This window comes from Gadus chalcogrammus, chromosome 14, assembly GCF_026213295.1.
Source record: "Gadus chalcogrammus isolate NIFS_2021 chromosome 14, NIFS_Gcha_1.0, whole genome shotgun sequence".
NCBI classification, from domain to species: domain Eukaryota; kingdom Metazoa; phylum Chordata; class Actinopteri; order Gadiformes; family Gadidae; genus Gadus; species Gadus chalcogrammus.
In genome coordinates, this window is record NC_079425.1 from 22,180,746 (window position 1) to 22,197,464 (window position 16,719).

The 16,719-nt window shown below is 44.5% G+C and overlaps 1 protein-coding gene across 2 annotated transcripts in view; it reads right to left on the reverse strand.

Moving 5' to 3' along the window:
* The window catches only part of LOC130403738 (RNA-binding Raly-like protein), a 32,564-nt gene extending 27,231 nt beyond the window's left edge, over positions 1-5,333 (reverse strand). For both annotated transcript variants that reach the window (XM_056608164.1, XM_056608163.1), the window contains exon 1: positions 5,046-5,333. In XM_056608164.1, the coding sequence (XP_056464139.1) occupies positions 5,046-5,082 (37 nt within the window). In that variant the 5' untranslated portion in view covers positions 5,083-5,333. The remainder of the gene's footprint in view (positions 1-5,045) is intronic.
* Positions 5,334-16,719: the final 11,386 nt, after the last annotated feature.

Genomic DNA, 16,719 nt, shown 5'->3' on the forward strand with positions numbered 1-16,719 from the left:
CGTGGAAACAGTTGCTCCGTTGCTATGGACAACCAGATTTGGGCTAGTGGCAACCCGTTTCTTGGGTGTCTGGTTGTGGCGTGGTATCCAGCAGTGAGCCCCCTCAAGAAGGCAGAATGTCAGTTACAATGGTTCTTCAAAAGAACAGACAGCGTTCATATTCAAGTTTATTAGACCGACGGCAATTACAACGGTAGTTATAATCTGTTCAAATAAGGGGACCAGTTTGGCCACTTTGGAACACAGAAGCTGTTATTTTGGTTTGATGCACAGTCAAGATGTAATGAACAGATGAGTTCTTTAAAAGCATAGGGCTCGGTGTTGTTACGGACCCTAACGGTGTTCTCAAGTCGATTCAGAAGCTTGACGCTTCGGTTGAAGTGTCTACAGACGCAACGGTAGGAGGTAGCAGTACAACACTGTGGACAAAAACCAGGTCACGTGAATCCAGCTATAATCATAACCGCCCAGATTATAACAAAGCTCAGACCGCAGCAGTCGGCTACAGTTTGCCATTGTTCTTTGTCTGAAGGAAGGACAGACTGCATGAGAGATTGGGGTTTAGGCTAATGGGCAGCTTTAGTGATTGCCTTAGTGCTGAGCGTCTATCTAAAATCTGACCAGGAGGATTTAATAACCCTCTTCAACAAAATGTTACAACATTCAGGGCTCATTATTTTAAAATTAATTACATTTACAAATTGTATTAGATATAATCTTTATTTAAATTGGCCCATAAATGTTAGCATTGAAGCGTTAATTAGTTGAGACTCCTTTCTTTTGCAATCTTATTCAAATGAGGCTTCATACATGTTCCTAACAGCGTCCACACGCAGACTTCCGACAATCTATATGGAAATAGGTTTTATTCAATTTGAAAATACATATAATTTCTAGGTTGCCATGTTTAGTAGGGGTGGGAATCTCTTCGAAGTTCGCACCTCACGATTCGATTCAGATTCAGAGGTCAACGATATAATTTTTTTTTTATAGAAATATGTCTGAATTTGCTACTCAGAGTTTGCTAATCACTTCCTACTTTTGTGATGATCATTAAAGAAATCAACAGATTAATTACCATATCTAATACTTCATTTGAGAAAAAGCTTTTGTCACAACTATGACTTTCTATGAACAATGCAATAATCAATGCATCTTGCATTACAACACACTATGGAAGTAGGTAAAAAATAAACAGATTTAGTTTTCTTTTCTTTCTAATCTTTCTTTTCTATGTCATCATAGAAAAAGCTGCTCTTAGTCAATTATAAGAATAATAACTTGTGTGTCGTTCTTGTGTCTGGCTGTGAGTTTGTGTGCATGCTATGCATAGGCTGATTCGCAAACGCGTCCAGACAAATCGGATTGGCCAATACACATTGAAGATAAATTTAATAATTTTAAAACTACTCAAATTATCCCTCTCTGTCGAACAGAATGTTGCAGGAGGCAAACAAATTTATATATATATATATATATATATATATATATCATTTTCAAAAAATAATAAATTGATTCAGATTATTAACTTATCTGAATCGAGACGGAATCGTTCTACACAGAATCGCGATGAATTCAAGAATCAATTATTTTTCCCACCCCTAATGTTTAGTTAATCCCTCAAACACATTTCAGAAATGTGCCAGGAATGACTGCCCCCGTCTTATCTAATGGACTTTAACTCACTATCCTAAAACCCCCAAATATCTCTCACCTCCCGGGTTAGGATGATTTATTGGGGAAAAAAAACGATTGCCGATTAGCAGTTTTCCCATTTCTAACATTATTTCCATTTATAGATATAGAACACATGTATGGATGTCAATACCGTCAACCAAAATACCTTCTGATGTTATCTGGGTATGCCTCTGACTTGGTGGGCCAAACTAGTTACCTTGCTCCTCCAATGAGGTCACAGGGGTGGATAACTACAGTGGGAGCTGAGCCCAGAGATGCATTTAATTTACCATCCCTGACTCAACTTCTCCTGGGGACGAAGAAGCAGTGGGGGGATCCTACGTCCGAGCTGATAAGATATTGCTGCCTTCCTGCTTACCAGAGTGTGCCCTGCCATATTCCTCCCCTCCACCTTAATGACATTATTATTGGTTATATACATATTTAATAAACACATATTCAGCAGCCCACCTCCCATTTATATTTATACATTTTTGTATTTATATTCTGTGTTGGTTTATATCCACAAGGATAAATATTCGATTTGATTTTTACATTCGCTGGAAAATTGCTAGTGTTTTTTTCTTTGTCCATCGGTGTTTGTGTATGTTTTTTGCTAGTCTTGCCATGTTTCCTGAAACAGTTTTGCACTGTTCAGATTCAGAATGACCCTGTGTTAAACTGTGCTTATGACAAATAAAAAAAAAATACTTTGGGGAGGTAAACTAGCCTGGCACAGCTGGCAACTAAAATAAAAAATAACGAGCACAACCGTCGCCTCGTCAAACACATCAAGATGAGGTTGCAATCCCTGCACTGGCCCTTTAAGATATGATGCTGACTAGTTACCAAACGGCAAAGGCAAACCACTAAACATAGAGGTGGGAGAAGGCGGGGGGTGAATCCCACTTGCTTACATACGCACATTTGCGTGTTCATTGACCAAGGCGGGAGCATTACTGTGCGGAAAGCACTTTCTTTTCTCCAGCTGCGTTAATGTTAAGTCTGCACCTTTGCACAAATCCACCGCTGCCAAATGCGTAGTGAAACTAGCACCTCCGACGGTGTGAAACAGGCTGCTTATTATGAACCATTAGGGGTCGATTCTGCTGTGCATCCTCGATTTCTGCAGCTCTGTGAGGGGCGCCAACTGAGGGGAGGTGGTGACGGACGAGAGGGTATACTAGTGGTTGAACTGTGGGTGTCAAGGGGTGGGAGGATTAGCTCCGTACTGAGGCACAAATTAATTAAAGATAAGGGTCAGCCCCGGTGCAGTAAGCAGCTCCGCAGGGACGCGGTCCGGTGGTTTACGGTTCAAAGTCACCGGGTCCACCTTTCCAAGAGGGTTTGACGACCACCATCGGACCGATATAGGGCCTCAGAGTCCCCTACAAATAAACAGGACATACTAAAAAAGCAAGTAAAGACCCCCACGGGTTCCTACAGGTGTGTCACTGATAGAAACAGCCTTCTAGCGGACACAAGACGGCCATTGGGAACAGAGGAGCGGTCCCCTTCCTCAATCAACCCCATCACAGGGATGATGAGGGATCCCAGTCTGTAAACCCCTCCAAGAACATTACCCCAGCACATTGTCCCGGGAACGGGAGGAGACGATGGGAGCCAAGGGGTGAAATTAGCTCATAATTAAAATGAGAAGCGAGGCACTAAGTGGTTTGAGAGCGATAAAACCGAATGTTTGTAACATAGCATTGACAGGGGGAGGGGGGAGGGGGGGCGGCGAGGGTATAACGGCCTCCCCGAGTGGAGCCGCGCTGCAGGGAAACACAGTGCGATTATCAAGTAATGACGAGCCCATACGGTCTTACTACTCATTTATTGAAATCCTTTAAAGCCTCCTCCTGATTGCCTCTACCACACACAGCCCTATACAAATGTGTCTACCCGAACACTAACACTAACACATACACACACACAAACACACTCACTTCCACCCCCATACACAGTATACCTACCCACTATCCTGGAGGCACTTGGCCAGAACATCACAACACAGTGTGATAATACAGAGATAATGGAGGAGCAGCAGTGTAAACTCTCCCAGGTCTCGCCTCAAATGTACCTGCACTCAGTGGCTATTCACTCCATCGCTTTTACCAGCGGCTTGGCGGCACGGCATGCACTGCTGTGTTGCCTCTCAATGACGGGGGTTTCCGTGAGATCCAGAGATGCTGGGTTGTAGCCCTTCCGGCATAAAATTAGGTATTCATCATAAAACTTCAATCTTTTATTTTTACTTTGTGTCCCGGACCGGTGGAAGACACCCCAGTATGTGTGGTGTGATGTGAAACCAATATCCACGACAGGGGTTGCAAAGCATTCATGTAGAATAGGAGGAGAATCGAACCCTGGAGCTTACATTTTAAATGGCTAAGGGAACTGGATCTGAACCAACAGAGCCTCTGTCTGCATCAAACTAGCAGGCTGGAACATGTCCCCCACTCGGACCGCCTGAGGCTGGCCTCTGCTCCAGTGAGAGGTCCGGTGAGAGCCGGCTGGGCCCAGGCTGTTATATTCTGCCCGTGTTGGCGGCAGGTCAAGCTACCAGGGCTGTTGTTACAGACCATTTCACACCTCTCCAGCAATGGCTGAGAAGTTGTCGCCACACATGTCGCCTTACTATATGATTATCTTGGTCACACACAGATAAACACAAAGCACACTTTGCGCTTGTCATCTATATCTGCGCTTCTCCAGAAGTGTCACACTTTGTATTCCGACCCATGAATGTTAATATGGAGAACAACCGGGGAGAGGGAGGGTTTGCCTGAGAGAATTACCAACAGACTGGAAGATGATTGTGGTGGGGGATAATGGCAGGGATAGGGCTAAGTGGACGAGGAGGGAGTGCATAATAATGAGAAGGGGGAAAATACAGACGCTTGAGACGTACAAAAACATGGGGCTCAAAAATGATTTTGTCTGAAACAAAGTGCGACAGGCAAACACCAAGACACACACGCACACACACACACACACACACACACACACACACACACACACACACACACACACACACACACACACACACACACACACACACACACACACACACACACACACACACACACACACACACACACACACACACACACACACACAGATCTGCCCAGGCATAAACAAGGGGCTCAAAAATGATTTTCTGTCTGAAACAAAGTGCGACAGGCAAACACCAAGGGGGGGGCGCGCGCGCACACACACACACACACACACACACACACACACACACACACACACACACACACACACACACACACACACACACACACACACACACACACACACACACACACACACACACACACACACACACACACACACACACACATCTGCCCAGGCATACTCACATCTTGGACTGCGGTGTTCACTCTTAAACAGGGTCATATCAGGGACGCCAAACAAAGGAAGGCAACTGGGCGCGGAGAAAACAGCAGCGTAATTCCTTGTTTTTCTCTCTCGTCCGGGCTTTTCCACTGCCTATGTGACTGCTTGTTAGTCTCTTTCTATTGTTTGTTTATTTGTAACTCTTCTCGACAGACCTCGTTCAAGCTAATGTTAGGCTGACTGTTATGCTACTACTGAATTGGTGACATACTAGCTACAGCAGCAACAAACGGAATGTACCAAGTCCTCGCTCCGAGCAGGGGGGAGTAAAGGACGGTAATCGGCAGTTCCATTCACAGAAGTACTGGCAGGGGTACTGGATGAGTGTGCAGCTTGTTTTCGCTCAGCAACAGGAGTAGGCTGTGTGTAAAAATATATCTGTTTTAAATAAAAACAATAATACTATTTTATGTATAAAAAATATAAATATATATGTTAACAAAATATAAGAATAATTAATGTTTTTTTAAAAAGTAAATATTTTTTAACATACATTAATTTTAACATACATTTAACATAAATTAAATAATCGATATGAACATACATGACCTGTAATATATATATATATATATATATATATATACATATATATATATATATATATATATATATATATATATATATACATATATATATATATATATATACATAATTGCTGTTCAGTTTAGAGTTTTTTCGTTTGTGTAAGTATGTCAATCGGATTCATAATTTCCAAATCAGTCTGCAATCACTCCAAATAACCTCAAACAAAGACACTTCAAATTGCATCCCGGACTTAAGGAGAGTGTCTGGGCCGGAGCCAGAGAGTGAGAGGGAGACTCACCTTGCTTCAGCACAAGAATCATTAAAGCTTTAATGAACACTTATCTGGAAGAGTGGTACTCAGGAGATAACGCTGCAACCAAAGTGTATATAGAGCTGAAAACACAAAGTATAGCGTGGGCGATTTTTCAAAACATTTCGGTACTTTATTTCCAGGGCAGATCAAACATGGTCAGGTATTATTGTTCTCCCACTCATGGCGATACTACCCAATAGCCCATACTTTCAGATTAAAAAATCCAGTGCTTACAACAACGTAACTTAATTTACGGCATTGACTCAACTAGAATTTAATTGAACTTTACATATCGCTCCACAATAACCAGCATATGTCCCAAACCATATTGACCCCTTAATCGAGTCATGATTGATTGTAAGCAAAGTTAGGGCTGCTCTGAAACAGCCCAGAAGGACACCCCGCCACCTGAATATAACATGCAATGCTTTCAGGTTATTGGTAGTTATTTCTATTCATGGTCAGGTCATACAAAGGCCCAATCCCATTTCTACCCCTTACCCCTTCCCTTTACTCCTCCCCCTTGTTTTGAAGGGTTAAGGGGAAGGGGGAAGGGGGAAGGGGGAAGGGGGAAGGGGGAAGGGGGAAGGGGAAGGCGTAAGTGGTAAGGGGTAAGTGGTAAGGGGTAAGGGGTAAGGGGTAAGGGGTAAGGGGTAAGGGGTAAGGGGTAAGGGGTAAGGGGTAGAAATGGGATTGGGCCTAAGGCCCAATCCCATTTCTACCCCTTACCCCTTCCCCCCCTTCAAAACAAGGGGGAGGGGGAAGGGGAAGGGGTAAGGGGTAGAAATTGGATTGGGCCAAAGGCAGTGGTGAGGAAGAATAGAACTCCCTGCAGAGCTCATAGTCACCAGACAGAAGAACACATTAAAACACCTGATATGCACAAGAGGACCTATGGCACACTGGCTGTTAAGAAAAGCACCCTTTTAAATTGAAAAGTGTCTACGTGTGCTCACGGAGGAATCTTTGAATCTGGACATGATAATCTTCTTTTCACATGCACCGCTGCTCTTTTTGCCAATATGTAACAGAGAAGACAGGTCATATATCATCATTGAGTGCCTTTTCACTACCAGCATCCGTCTCCAAACCCCTATCTCACTCTCTATAGCTGGAGTGTCTCTATAGCTGGAGTGTCTCTATAGCTGGAGTGTCTCTATAGCTGGAGTGTGTGGAGTGTCTCTATAGCTGGAGTGTCTCTATAGCTGGAGTGTCTCTATAGCTGGAGTGTGTGGAGTGTCTCTATAGCTGGGGTGTCTTTATAGCTGTAGTGTCTCCACAGCTGGAGTGTAATGTTTTGATTAGGAGCATGCCATCTCATTCCGACAGGGCACCAAAAACACACACACGTGTGCGTGTGTGTGTGTGTGTGTGTGTGTGTGTGTGTGTGTGTGTGTGTGTGTGTGTGTGTGTGTGTGTGTGTGTGTGTGTGAGTGTGGGTGTGTGTGTGTGTGTGTGTGTGTGTGTGTGTGTGTGTGTGTGTGTGTGTGTGTGTGTGTGTGTGTGTGTGTGTGTATGCGTGAGTGAGTGTGGGTGTGTGTGTGTCATGTGGACTTGTCTGCGTGCACGCAGGTGTCTGTGAATGTCAGTAAATGTTTGGCTGTGTGATGGCGTCTCTGTCTGTGTTAGTGGTTGGACCCCCACCTAACCCATGCTGATGGTTCCCAGATGGGGAAAACGTCCCCCTGTTCACTGGGTATCCCTGGCAGCAGTGTGAGATGACAGGATGATGGAAAGAGACCTTAGGCCATCGTGTATTTCAGCACACTGCAAATAACTGACAACCTCCCAACTACCCCCAGCCATCACACTGAGCACACTCATCTGCCTAGCTCCGTGATGCTCCCCAAAAGCCAACATTCACAGTCGAAACAACACTTCCCCCGTTCTTGAATGAGCATAATAGTCCTAAATGTGATTATTATTCTGCTAACGAGGTTGAAGATCCAACATGTGTGACCTGGGGCTCAACCAAGTCTTGAATCTGTGAGGGTACAACTTCCACACAGGGTGATCCATGGGAGTGCTATTGAGCAAGCTGTCACTCGCATTGACATCAGCATCCTCGGTGTCTTTGTGGCTGTGATCTGATCAGGCATCTTAGATTGGAGGTGGAACAAACATGGTGCTCACTGGCCTGTTTGGTCAGCTCTGTACACGGCAATCAGGGAACTCTCTACCCCAGTTCAGCTACTCTTCATTCAGAGTTAAACTTGTCACGGAGAAGAGGGGAAAACACCCAGCCCACCGACAAGACGGTGATATTTATATATTCGATTATTTACCGGCTGGCGTATTTAGACGGACGTCGGACAGCAAACTAAATTATGTTTTGAGGTGCGAGGAAAAATTGAAAAAATAAGGCAGTTAACTTTACATAAGCAGCTTGCTTATCATCGCCGGTGCGGGGTCGGTCAGTGGGTAATAAGACAGATGCATTCGGAATTCTGGTTAAACTCAGAAGCATTCACAAACAAGCCCATTCATCATCGCCGCCGCCTCCCTGTCTCTGAGTATCGGGGAGACTTGTTCATTTATGTTGCCTGGCTGCAGTGATAAAGCTCCGCACCAAGACGTTCCTGCATCGGCCTGACAGCAGGGCTGGAATCAAAGCGGAAGGCAAAAGCCCAGGAAAGATCTGAATGAGAGAGAGCTGGAGGCAATTTGGTTGGTAAGTCATGAAGGTTTGGGGGCATATGCTCATTTAAAGATAGCGATGAGATTTACATGAATCATAAACACATACTGCAAAACAGCCCACAAACGCTGACGCACAAGTTTTCTTCATCCCTGTGAAGCCGGTATCTCAGACAACATAATCTAAATCAAACTAAAGGTGATACATCGGGATCTGGTTCATCGCTGGGGCTCTCCCCGCGCGGAGACGGAGGTGATGGAAGGAGATTGCACAGTGAGTTATTATTTTTGGTTTAAAGTGCACATTACTTTCAGGGTATTGAACTAGTCTTGGAGATCATGGATCACTTGCTCCTTCTTGGGGGAGTTCTGCTATCCTGGTATCGTTAGAAGGAGATGCTCAATGTTTCCAGAGGAAAAAGAGAAGGGAAAAATCTTGTTGCTGGGAAATATAGTTTTTTATCAAAGAAACGTTTAGATTCTTGAAGCAACTGCAAAGTCGTCACATATCGAGACATTTGTTCAAGCAATATGTGGATTCACATTTCATGTGTTTGAGAAAATGATCCTAATTGTGTCACCTCTTTATATTAATACATAGTTGAAATGTTGTGGCAACATGCATACAACTAAGGTGTTATATAAAAAATAAAACCAATACCAGGCAATTGAAAACCACTTTATCTGATTGTGGCAAGGGAAGAACCCCATTACAGGAATATAACTAGCAACTCTAAGCAGGTAAAGAGGTGTTTAGTCGTTTCCAACACAGAGATCACAAGGGATTAATTATGGGCTACGTGCTACAAACACACTGCAGAAACAAAAAGAGCCGACAAGGGACTGAAACAAAGGAAATTTCCATAACAACAACAAAGTTGAACATTATCAGTAATGAAGACACAGTTAGTGTTAGGCAACAGACATTTAGAATTCCTCCATCAATATCCTTGAAGGGCAACATTTAAATATGCAAGGTACACAAGGAAAAAGACAAGGTACACAAGGAAAAAACACAAGGTATACAAGGAAAAACAAGGTACACAAGGTATACACGGAAAACCACAAGGTTTAGAAAGAAAAACACAAGGTATACAAGGAAACACAAGGACAAGGTACACAACGTATACAAGGAAAACCACAAGGTTTAAAAGGAAAAACACAAGGTATACAAGGAAAAACACAAGGTTTAAAAGGAAAAACACAAGGTGCCCAAGGAAAAACACAAGGAAAATGACTAGGTAAGCAAAGTAAGTGATGAAAATAGATGCTAACTCACTCACTGCAAGGAAAAAAAGAGTAGGCCAAACATGTACTACATATATAAATACTTGTATAAGTGCTCATATACATAATAATAATAATAAATAATAATACATTTAATTTAGAGGCGCCTTTCAAGACACCCAAGGTCACCTTACATAGCATATAGTCATCATACATTTTTTAAAAAACAAGACATTGTGGAAAAAATAAATAAATAAATAAATAAATAAACATCAGCAATAAGAAATAAATAAATAAAACAAAAACAAGACAAAACAAAACAAAGAAAAAAAATAAAATAAAATAAAATAAAAAAATCAAAACAGTGATCAGTTAGACGTAAATATAGTGTGGCGAGCAGCACGGGAAGGATGAGACGGAAGCCCATGTTCAGCAGTAATACAACTCGGACACAGTAACTGAGTAACAAAAGTACAGTGACACTACAATGCACATAACACAAAAAACGGAAGAACACAACACAATTACAACCCCCACAACAACCAACCACAAAGTAACCCAGGATGGCCCCGAAAATATTCAAACTCCCAGGAAAATTGAACCCCCAGAATCAACTGCGCCTCAGAACCGAACAACCACACCCATGGTCACTCCAATATGTTACATTTGATGTCAACTTGTCGTCAGTTTCCATAAGCCTATAGCCACAGCTAGAGTTTGGAAGGAAAACTGCTAACGTAATGGAAGTTCTGCAGTGTTTTCTTAATCAACATTTCAACTTTACTGCCTTGTCCTACGGCCTTCTAAGACTCCATTCCCTCGATAAATGTGACGGAGAGCAGCAGGGTTGGGGGAGTGGGGGGGGGGTATCCGAGCCTTGAAGAGTGTTAAACTAGAGGTTTCAATTAACAGGACCATGTAGCAGGCTAATCCAGGAAGAAAATCTCATGAGGTCAGCAAGGCAGCACAATGACTTTAAGCACAAAGCCAATGGCACAAATAATGACTTTAAAACAAAACATTCAGGGGGGGCCAGTGGTAGAGCTCTGGGGACCAGGAATTATGGTGATGATGATTACATTAAGTCCATTGTAGGCTGCTTCATTCTATTGACTCATCTCCACATAAAGATCTGTTATACTTTAATCACATGGTTTGTGAGCATTAACATTCTCTTTTACTGGAATGATAAGAAAGGGGCTGTAGGTAAGATTTAAGAGCTATGATGTGAGTGCAATTTGTTAGAAATGCCAGAGCCATCCATCAGCTATTAGTGAGTGAGATGCTACGAGACTATGCTTTTCAAGTTGACTGCGTCTGTACGAGACAATTTATATTTTAGACAGCTTGTGAAACGTGAGCGTGAAACCTGACACTTCTCCATGGCGGACAGCCAGAATTTAATTTTTGGTTGTTTACCTTCAAAATTGAGCGCTCTCTCCGTCCAACTCTCCAATCTCACCTACAGCGTTTCTAACTGTGTGTATTTCGGAGGTAGGGTCGATTCAATGTGAACTTGGAGAGAGAGAGAGAGAACACACCAATTCTGAAATTCTCCAGTTGAGTTAAATGCCGTTGGCTAGGATGAAACAGCAAGTCACCAACGAACAGAAAAGCACACAGCCACCATGGAAATAACACCATCAATGGGCTGTAAAAAAGGCATTTAATATGGTGGAAAAGCTTTCTATCTGCCGTTGTCCAGTAACTCCTGATAACACTTGTTTATTCACAGTATTAGTTATCTTAATTCAAATGAATGCCACCCCTGGCTGGGGGATAAAGTTGTTATCTTAATGACTATTTCATCAGCTTTGTTGCTTGATATGTTAAGCGGTTGGGTGTTTGTGCGGCTGTCGACTCAAAATACTTTATATTAAAGTAGAAAGTAAACGATTTTAGCAAGTTTTAGTTTTTTTTTAGTTTTGGTACAACGCCGATAATCACAAAGCCATTTGCCAAGATTGCCACTTGAAAATGTAGACCTCCCCTTTGCTTTAGGCCTAACAGCACTGGCAGTGATAATGAAAAATCTGATTGCTTCTCAGTTAGCCCGGCTTCATCAACCACTCCTCTGCTCATCAAGATACCCGTCCCTCTCCTCTTTCTCCCTCTCTCCCTCTCTCTCTCTCTCTCCCCCTTTCTCCCTCTCTCCCTCTCTCTCTATCTCCCCCTCTCTCTCCCTCTCTCTCTATCTCCCCCTCTCCTCTCTCTCTCTCTCTCTCTCTCTCTCACCCTCTCTCTCTCTCTCTCTCTCACCCTCTCTCTCCCCCTTTCTCCCTCTCTCCTCTATCGCTTAACTTTCTCTCTCTCCCTCTCTCCCATTCCTTCTTTCTCTCCATCCCTCTCTCTCTCTCTCTCTCTCTCTCTCTCTCTCTCTCTCTCTCTCTCTCTCTCTCTCTCTCTCTCTCTCTCTCTCTCTCTCTCTCTCCCTCTCTCTCTCTCCGTCCCCCTTTCTCCCACACTCTCACTGAGGCCTAGAGCAGATTTTCCGCCTCGTTCTCTTACAGCAAGTCTTTCCTCCACCTCATTTGCTCCACATTGCTCCTGCGTGTTTCCCCCACACCGCTCCGTTCGGCAAATGATAAACTCCGGTCCTGTCAGGCTGTGCCACTCTTTGAAGCTAATGAGCAAAAACTATCAGTCGTTTCGCTTTTAATTAGAAAATGGACTGAATGATTACATTTTTAATTGAAGCTGTCATTTTCAATTAAGATATGGCACCCTCCAAAAAAAAAAAAAAGCCCTCTCACGACTCTCATTATTTATCGGCACGCTTCTCAAGACGCTCTCCCGCTTTGCGCGCCTTTCCCGTTAAAGTCTGGCGTCGCACACACACCATCAATCAATGTAATGGAACGTCCATTCATTGCAAATGACTTACCTTCCCCGTTACCTTCTTCGATGTATCTTTGAAATCCTCTTCAATAAACACTCCTGTGAAGCCCACTGTCTCTGTCTCCTGGCTCTCTTGAACCCCACAATGTCCTATTATCTAACTTATCTCTTTCGCTCTCCTCCCTGTTTGTCTGTTATCACTCAACCCCCCCCCCCCCCCCCATCCTCAATCCCCCATTTCCCTCTCCCCCCCCCCCCCCCCCCCATATCTCACTCCTGTGAAATCCACTTTCCTGACTCTTTATCTTGGTTCCATCTCCTCCTTTCCTTAACACCCCGGTTCCAGGGGGGAACCACTTCCCCTTCCTTTGCCTCTTACCCCTCCCCCCCCCCCCACACACACACCGCCCCCTCTCCCCCGCACTCGTATCCTTTCATCGTCCCACTTACGTCGTCTGAATGCTCCCAATCAGCGTCTTGAAGAGCCGCATAAATATCTCTCATGTTTTAGAGATGAGCGCCACCAACTCACCGCGCCAATTAAACCCAGGCCCGACCAGCCGCAGACTTAGCAGCGATTTGTCGACGCACAGACTCGGAAGGCTTTATAAATCATACGCTGATTGAGAGTCACATGTGAACACCGTCATATGCTAGGCCTGGCTAGACATGGCCCGGTCGTGGAAGGAACTCTGACACTTACCCGGAGACGGTTTTTGACTGTCAATATCACAAATAAAAGAGCTGGTGTTAAAGAATTTACAAAGTGAACGGTTCTGAGGAAAGATTTCAGAGTATCCTTGGAGGAAAAAAACCCAATGCCATTTGTAGATTGGTTTGCATTAGGTGACTCCCTCTCTTTGGTGAACACATGCTACTGCAGGGCTTACTTCTTAATGGCGGACGTGACCCGGTCACTTGAAAACAGAATCTCAAACAACTTTTAAAGGCGTTGATTCTCCATTTATCTATTTCTAACTGCTTTTGATGATGTGTCACCACGGGTAAACGTCTATAACGTCGTCCGGAGCGAACAAATGACCACAGCTGAGTAACTAAGGCGCCGGTGAAGCAATCCCTGGGACTTTGTTTCAGCCTTGTATAAACAAGGGTAATAGGAAAAGCCTTCCGGTGTGTGGGAGAGAGTAATGAGCACAGACATCATTTAAACTCAATATTGTGTTTCTCCAAATGATTCAAACTGTTAATTTAAAGCCAGCATAATGCGACCCGACAATGCTGCACTATCCCACGTTTGTCTGCTTCGTTCCCTATCTCTCTTCATCCTTGTCCCCCCCCCCCCACACACACTCCACCTCCTCCTCTCCTCTCCCCCCTCTCCTCTCGTCCTCTGAGTGGGAGTCTGCTCTTTACGGTCCATTTCCTGTTGAGGACGCTCTGAAGTGTAGCCAGGGCCAATTCTTCTCCTGCGCCCCCCCCCCCCCATACACGCACACACACACACACACACACATACACCCCCCACACACGCACACACAATGCCACTTTCTCATTAACTCTTATCAAAGTTCATCTTGCATCCAAATGCTCTGGGCTGCTCAATGTGTGTGTGTGTGTGTGTGTGTGTGTGTGTGTGTGTGTGTGTGTGTGTGTGTGTGTGTGTGTGTGTGTGTGTGTGTGTGTGTGTGTGTGTGTGTGTGTGAGAGGAGAAAATGAAAGACAAAAGCAAGGAGAGAGAGACAGAGGGAGAGACAGAGAGAGGAAAAGGGATTGTGAGAGAGAGAGAAAGAGAGAGAGAGAGAGAGAGAGAGAGAGAGAGAGAGAGAGAGAGAGAGAGAGAGAGAGAGAGAGAGAGAGAGAGAGAGAGAGAGAGAGCGAGCGAGGGGGGGGGGGGGGGGGGGGGGGGGGAGAGAGGGGAGGTGAATACAGGGTAAGGCAGAGAGAGAATTGTGAGCAAGACAAAAAGGGAGAAAGGGAGAGACACTTCATTCTGATAAGGGCCCGGGAGTTATTGAGTTCATGGTGTGAAGACTAGTATAATACTTACCATTGCATTGTGTGTATAGGCTGAATATTTGTTTGAAATGAAATTTTGCTTGGTTCACACTGGACAGATATGGCTATCAAGTCATTCTGTTTCTCGGTCTGTGTGTCTAAGAGTTAAATAAATAACTGATAACCTTAAGATCTGTTAAATAAGGTCTAACCTACCCAAAGACTGTCCATCTGGATGCTTATTTTTCAGTGATTTGAACAGCTGTTAAGTAATAAATCAGACGAACCAAGCCAAATAAACAGAATATGTGTGTGGTCTCAAATTATGTTGGACAGGAGGTGATCGAATTTTGCAATACGTATTTTAGATAGTTTTGCTTATATTTGACTTCAGCTCATAGTAACATTCAGCATTCTGAACCATCCTTCCCACAATGCAGCAGGGGCCCTGATTTAGAAGTGGAGTGCTTTAGTTTTCTGCTGATTGCAGCCTTGGGCGACAGCTTTAAGGTGGATAAATCCCTTTATGTTGGTTATGTCGAGAGGCAAAAAGATTTGTTTATACGTTTGATAAAAGCGTACACAGATTTCTTTTGCGCTATAAATAGAATGCACCGTTTGGAAATCGGTGTTTTTATAGATGTTCCAAGTATATGATGGAAATAAAGATGTGCAGCAGATAAATCCTTCAGCATGAGAGAGCCATTCGAGTTTTGGGTTTTCTGTGGGGAGAGAAACGCCACGTAATTGGTGGCATTGTCGTGCGCTATTATCAGCGCGGTGCACTGAACGAACCCATCTTGCTACGGCTCTTCAGCGGAAAGGCCACAGTGCCGCACAGCACAACAGCAACATGCCCGACACTTTTACAAACCTTCCCGTTCACCAAGAGTCAGCCGACAGACGGCAAAATACTGAAGGAGAGTCTGTCCACATCAGTGGTTGGTGTTTTAAAAAGGTTAAAAAAAACCGAGGACTATTAGTAGCATCGCTGAGTCTCCCCAGTGCGGTTCTAGCTCAGCCCGTTCAGTAAAGTGCCTGGGAGCAGCTCTTTAAATAGTGTGCTTAAGATGACTCTTGAGCTTGTTCAAACACACTCAGTATTTGCTAAAACTGAAGCTGCTCTGTTGCACAAAATATTGTTGAATTTTGTGGGTCTGTGTGTTGTGTGTGTATGTGCATACATATATGTCTGCGTGTACGTGATTCTGTTCCTAGTGTGAATGTGTTTGAGTTCATGCATGTAGGGTTGTCCATCTATAGTGTGTGTTCTGTAAGTGCGCGTGTGTGTGTGTGCGTGTGTGTGTGTAGCCTGTGTTTGTTCATGCATGTTTGTGTGTGTGCATATGCTTGAGTGTCCGTGTGTACGTGTGCATGTGTATGTAAGCATTTGTCTGTCTGTGTGTGTGTGTGTGTGTGCATTTGTGTATCCATCCAAGTGTGTGTGTGTGTCTGTGTATACGAATGCATTTGTATCTAAGCATGTGTCTGATCCATCCGTGTGTGTGTGTGTGTGTGTGTGTGTGTGTGTGTGTGTGTGTGTGTGTGTGTGTGTGTGTGTGTGTGTGTGTGTGTGTGTGTGTGTGTGTGTGTGTGTGTGTGTGTGTGTGAAATCTGTAACGTGTCTATTGAGAGTCCGCCCGGGGCCTTAAGGGGAGCCGCCGTTCAGACCCTCCCCCTTTAATTGGCTGCCGGCCCCTCGGCCCCGACTGAATGGAGAGTCATTCGGGGGCCGGTCCCTCTTTGCGAGGATTGTCGTGTGGCTTCCATTCGCCGCCGCAAAGGAGAAATTGCATTCCTGTTTGGGCACAATGGCGGGCCTGAGTCGGACGGGGCAGGAGTATCACTGTCATTACCATGACAATGGGAGCTAATTCCACCGGCGCTGCCTCCGTTCTGGAGCCATCAGCGAGGCCGGCTTATCAGAGGGCACCATGAGACCAGCATGGAGCCACACCACGGGCCGCCCGGGGCTCTGACGCCCGTGCACGCGGCGCACACACGGTGTGAGTGTGGACGTACATGTGCAGGCACGCGCGTGCACGCACACACACACACTCATGCGGGCACACAGGCGCGCGCACACACACACACACACACACACACAAACAAACAAGCGCCTATTGTTGACTGCATAAGGA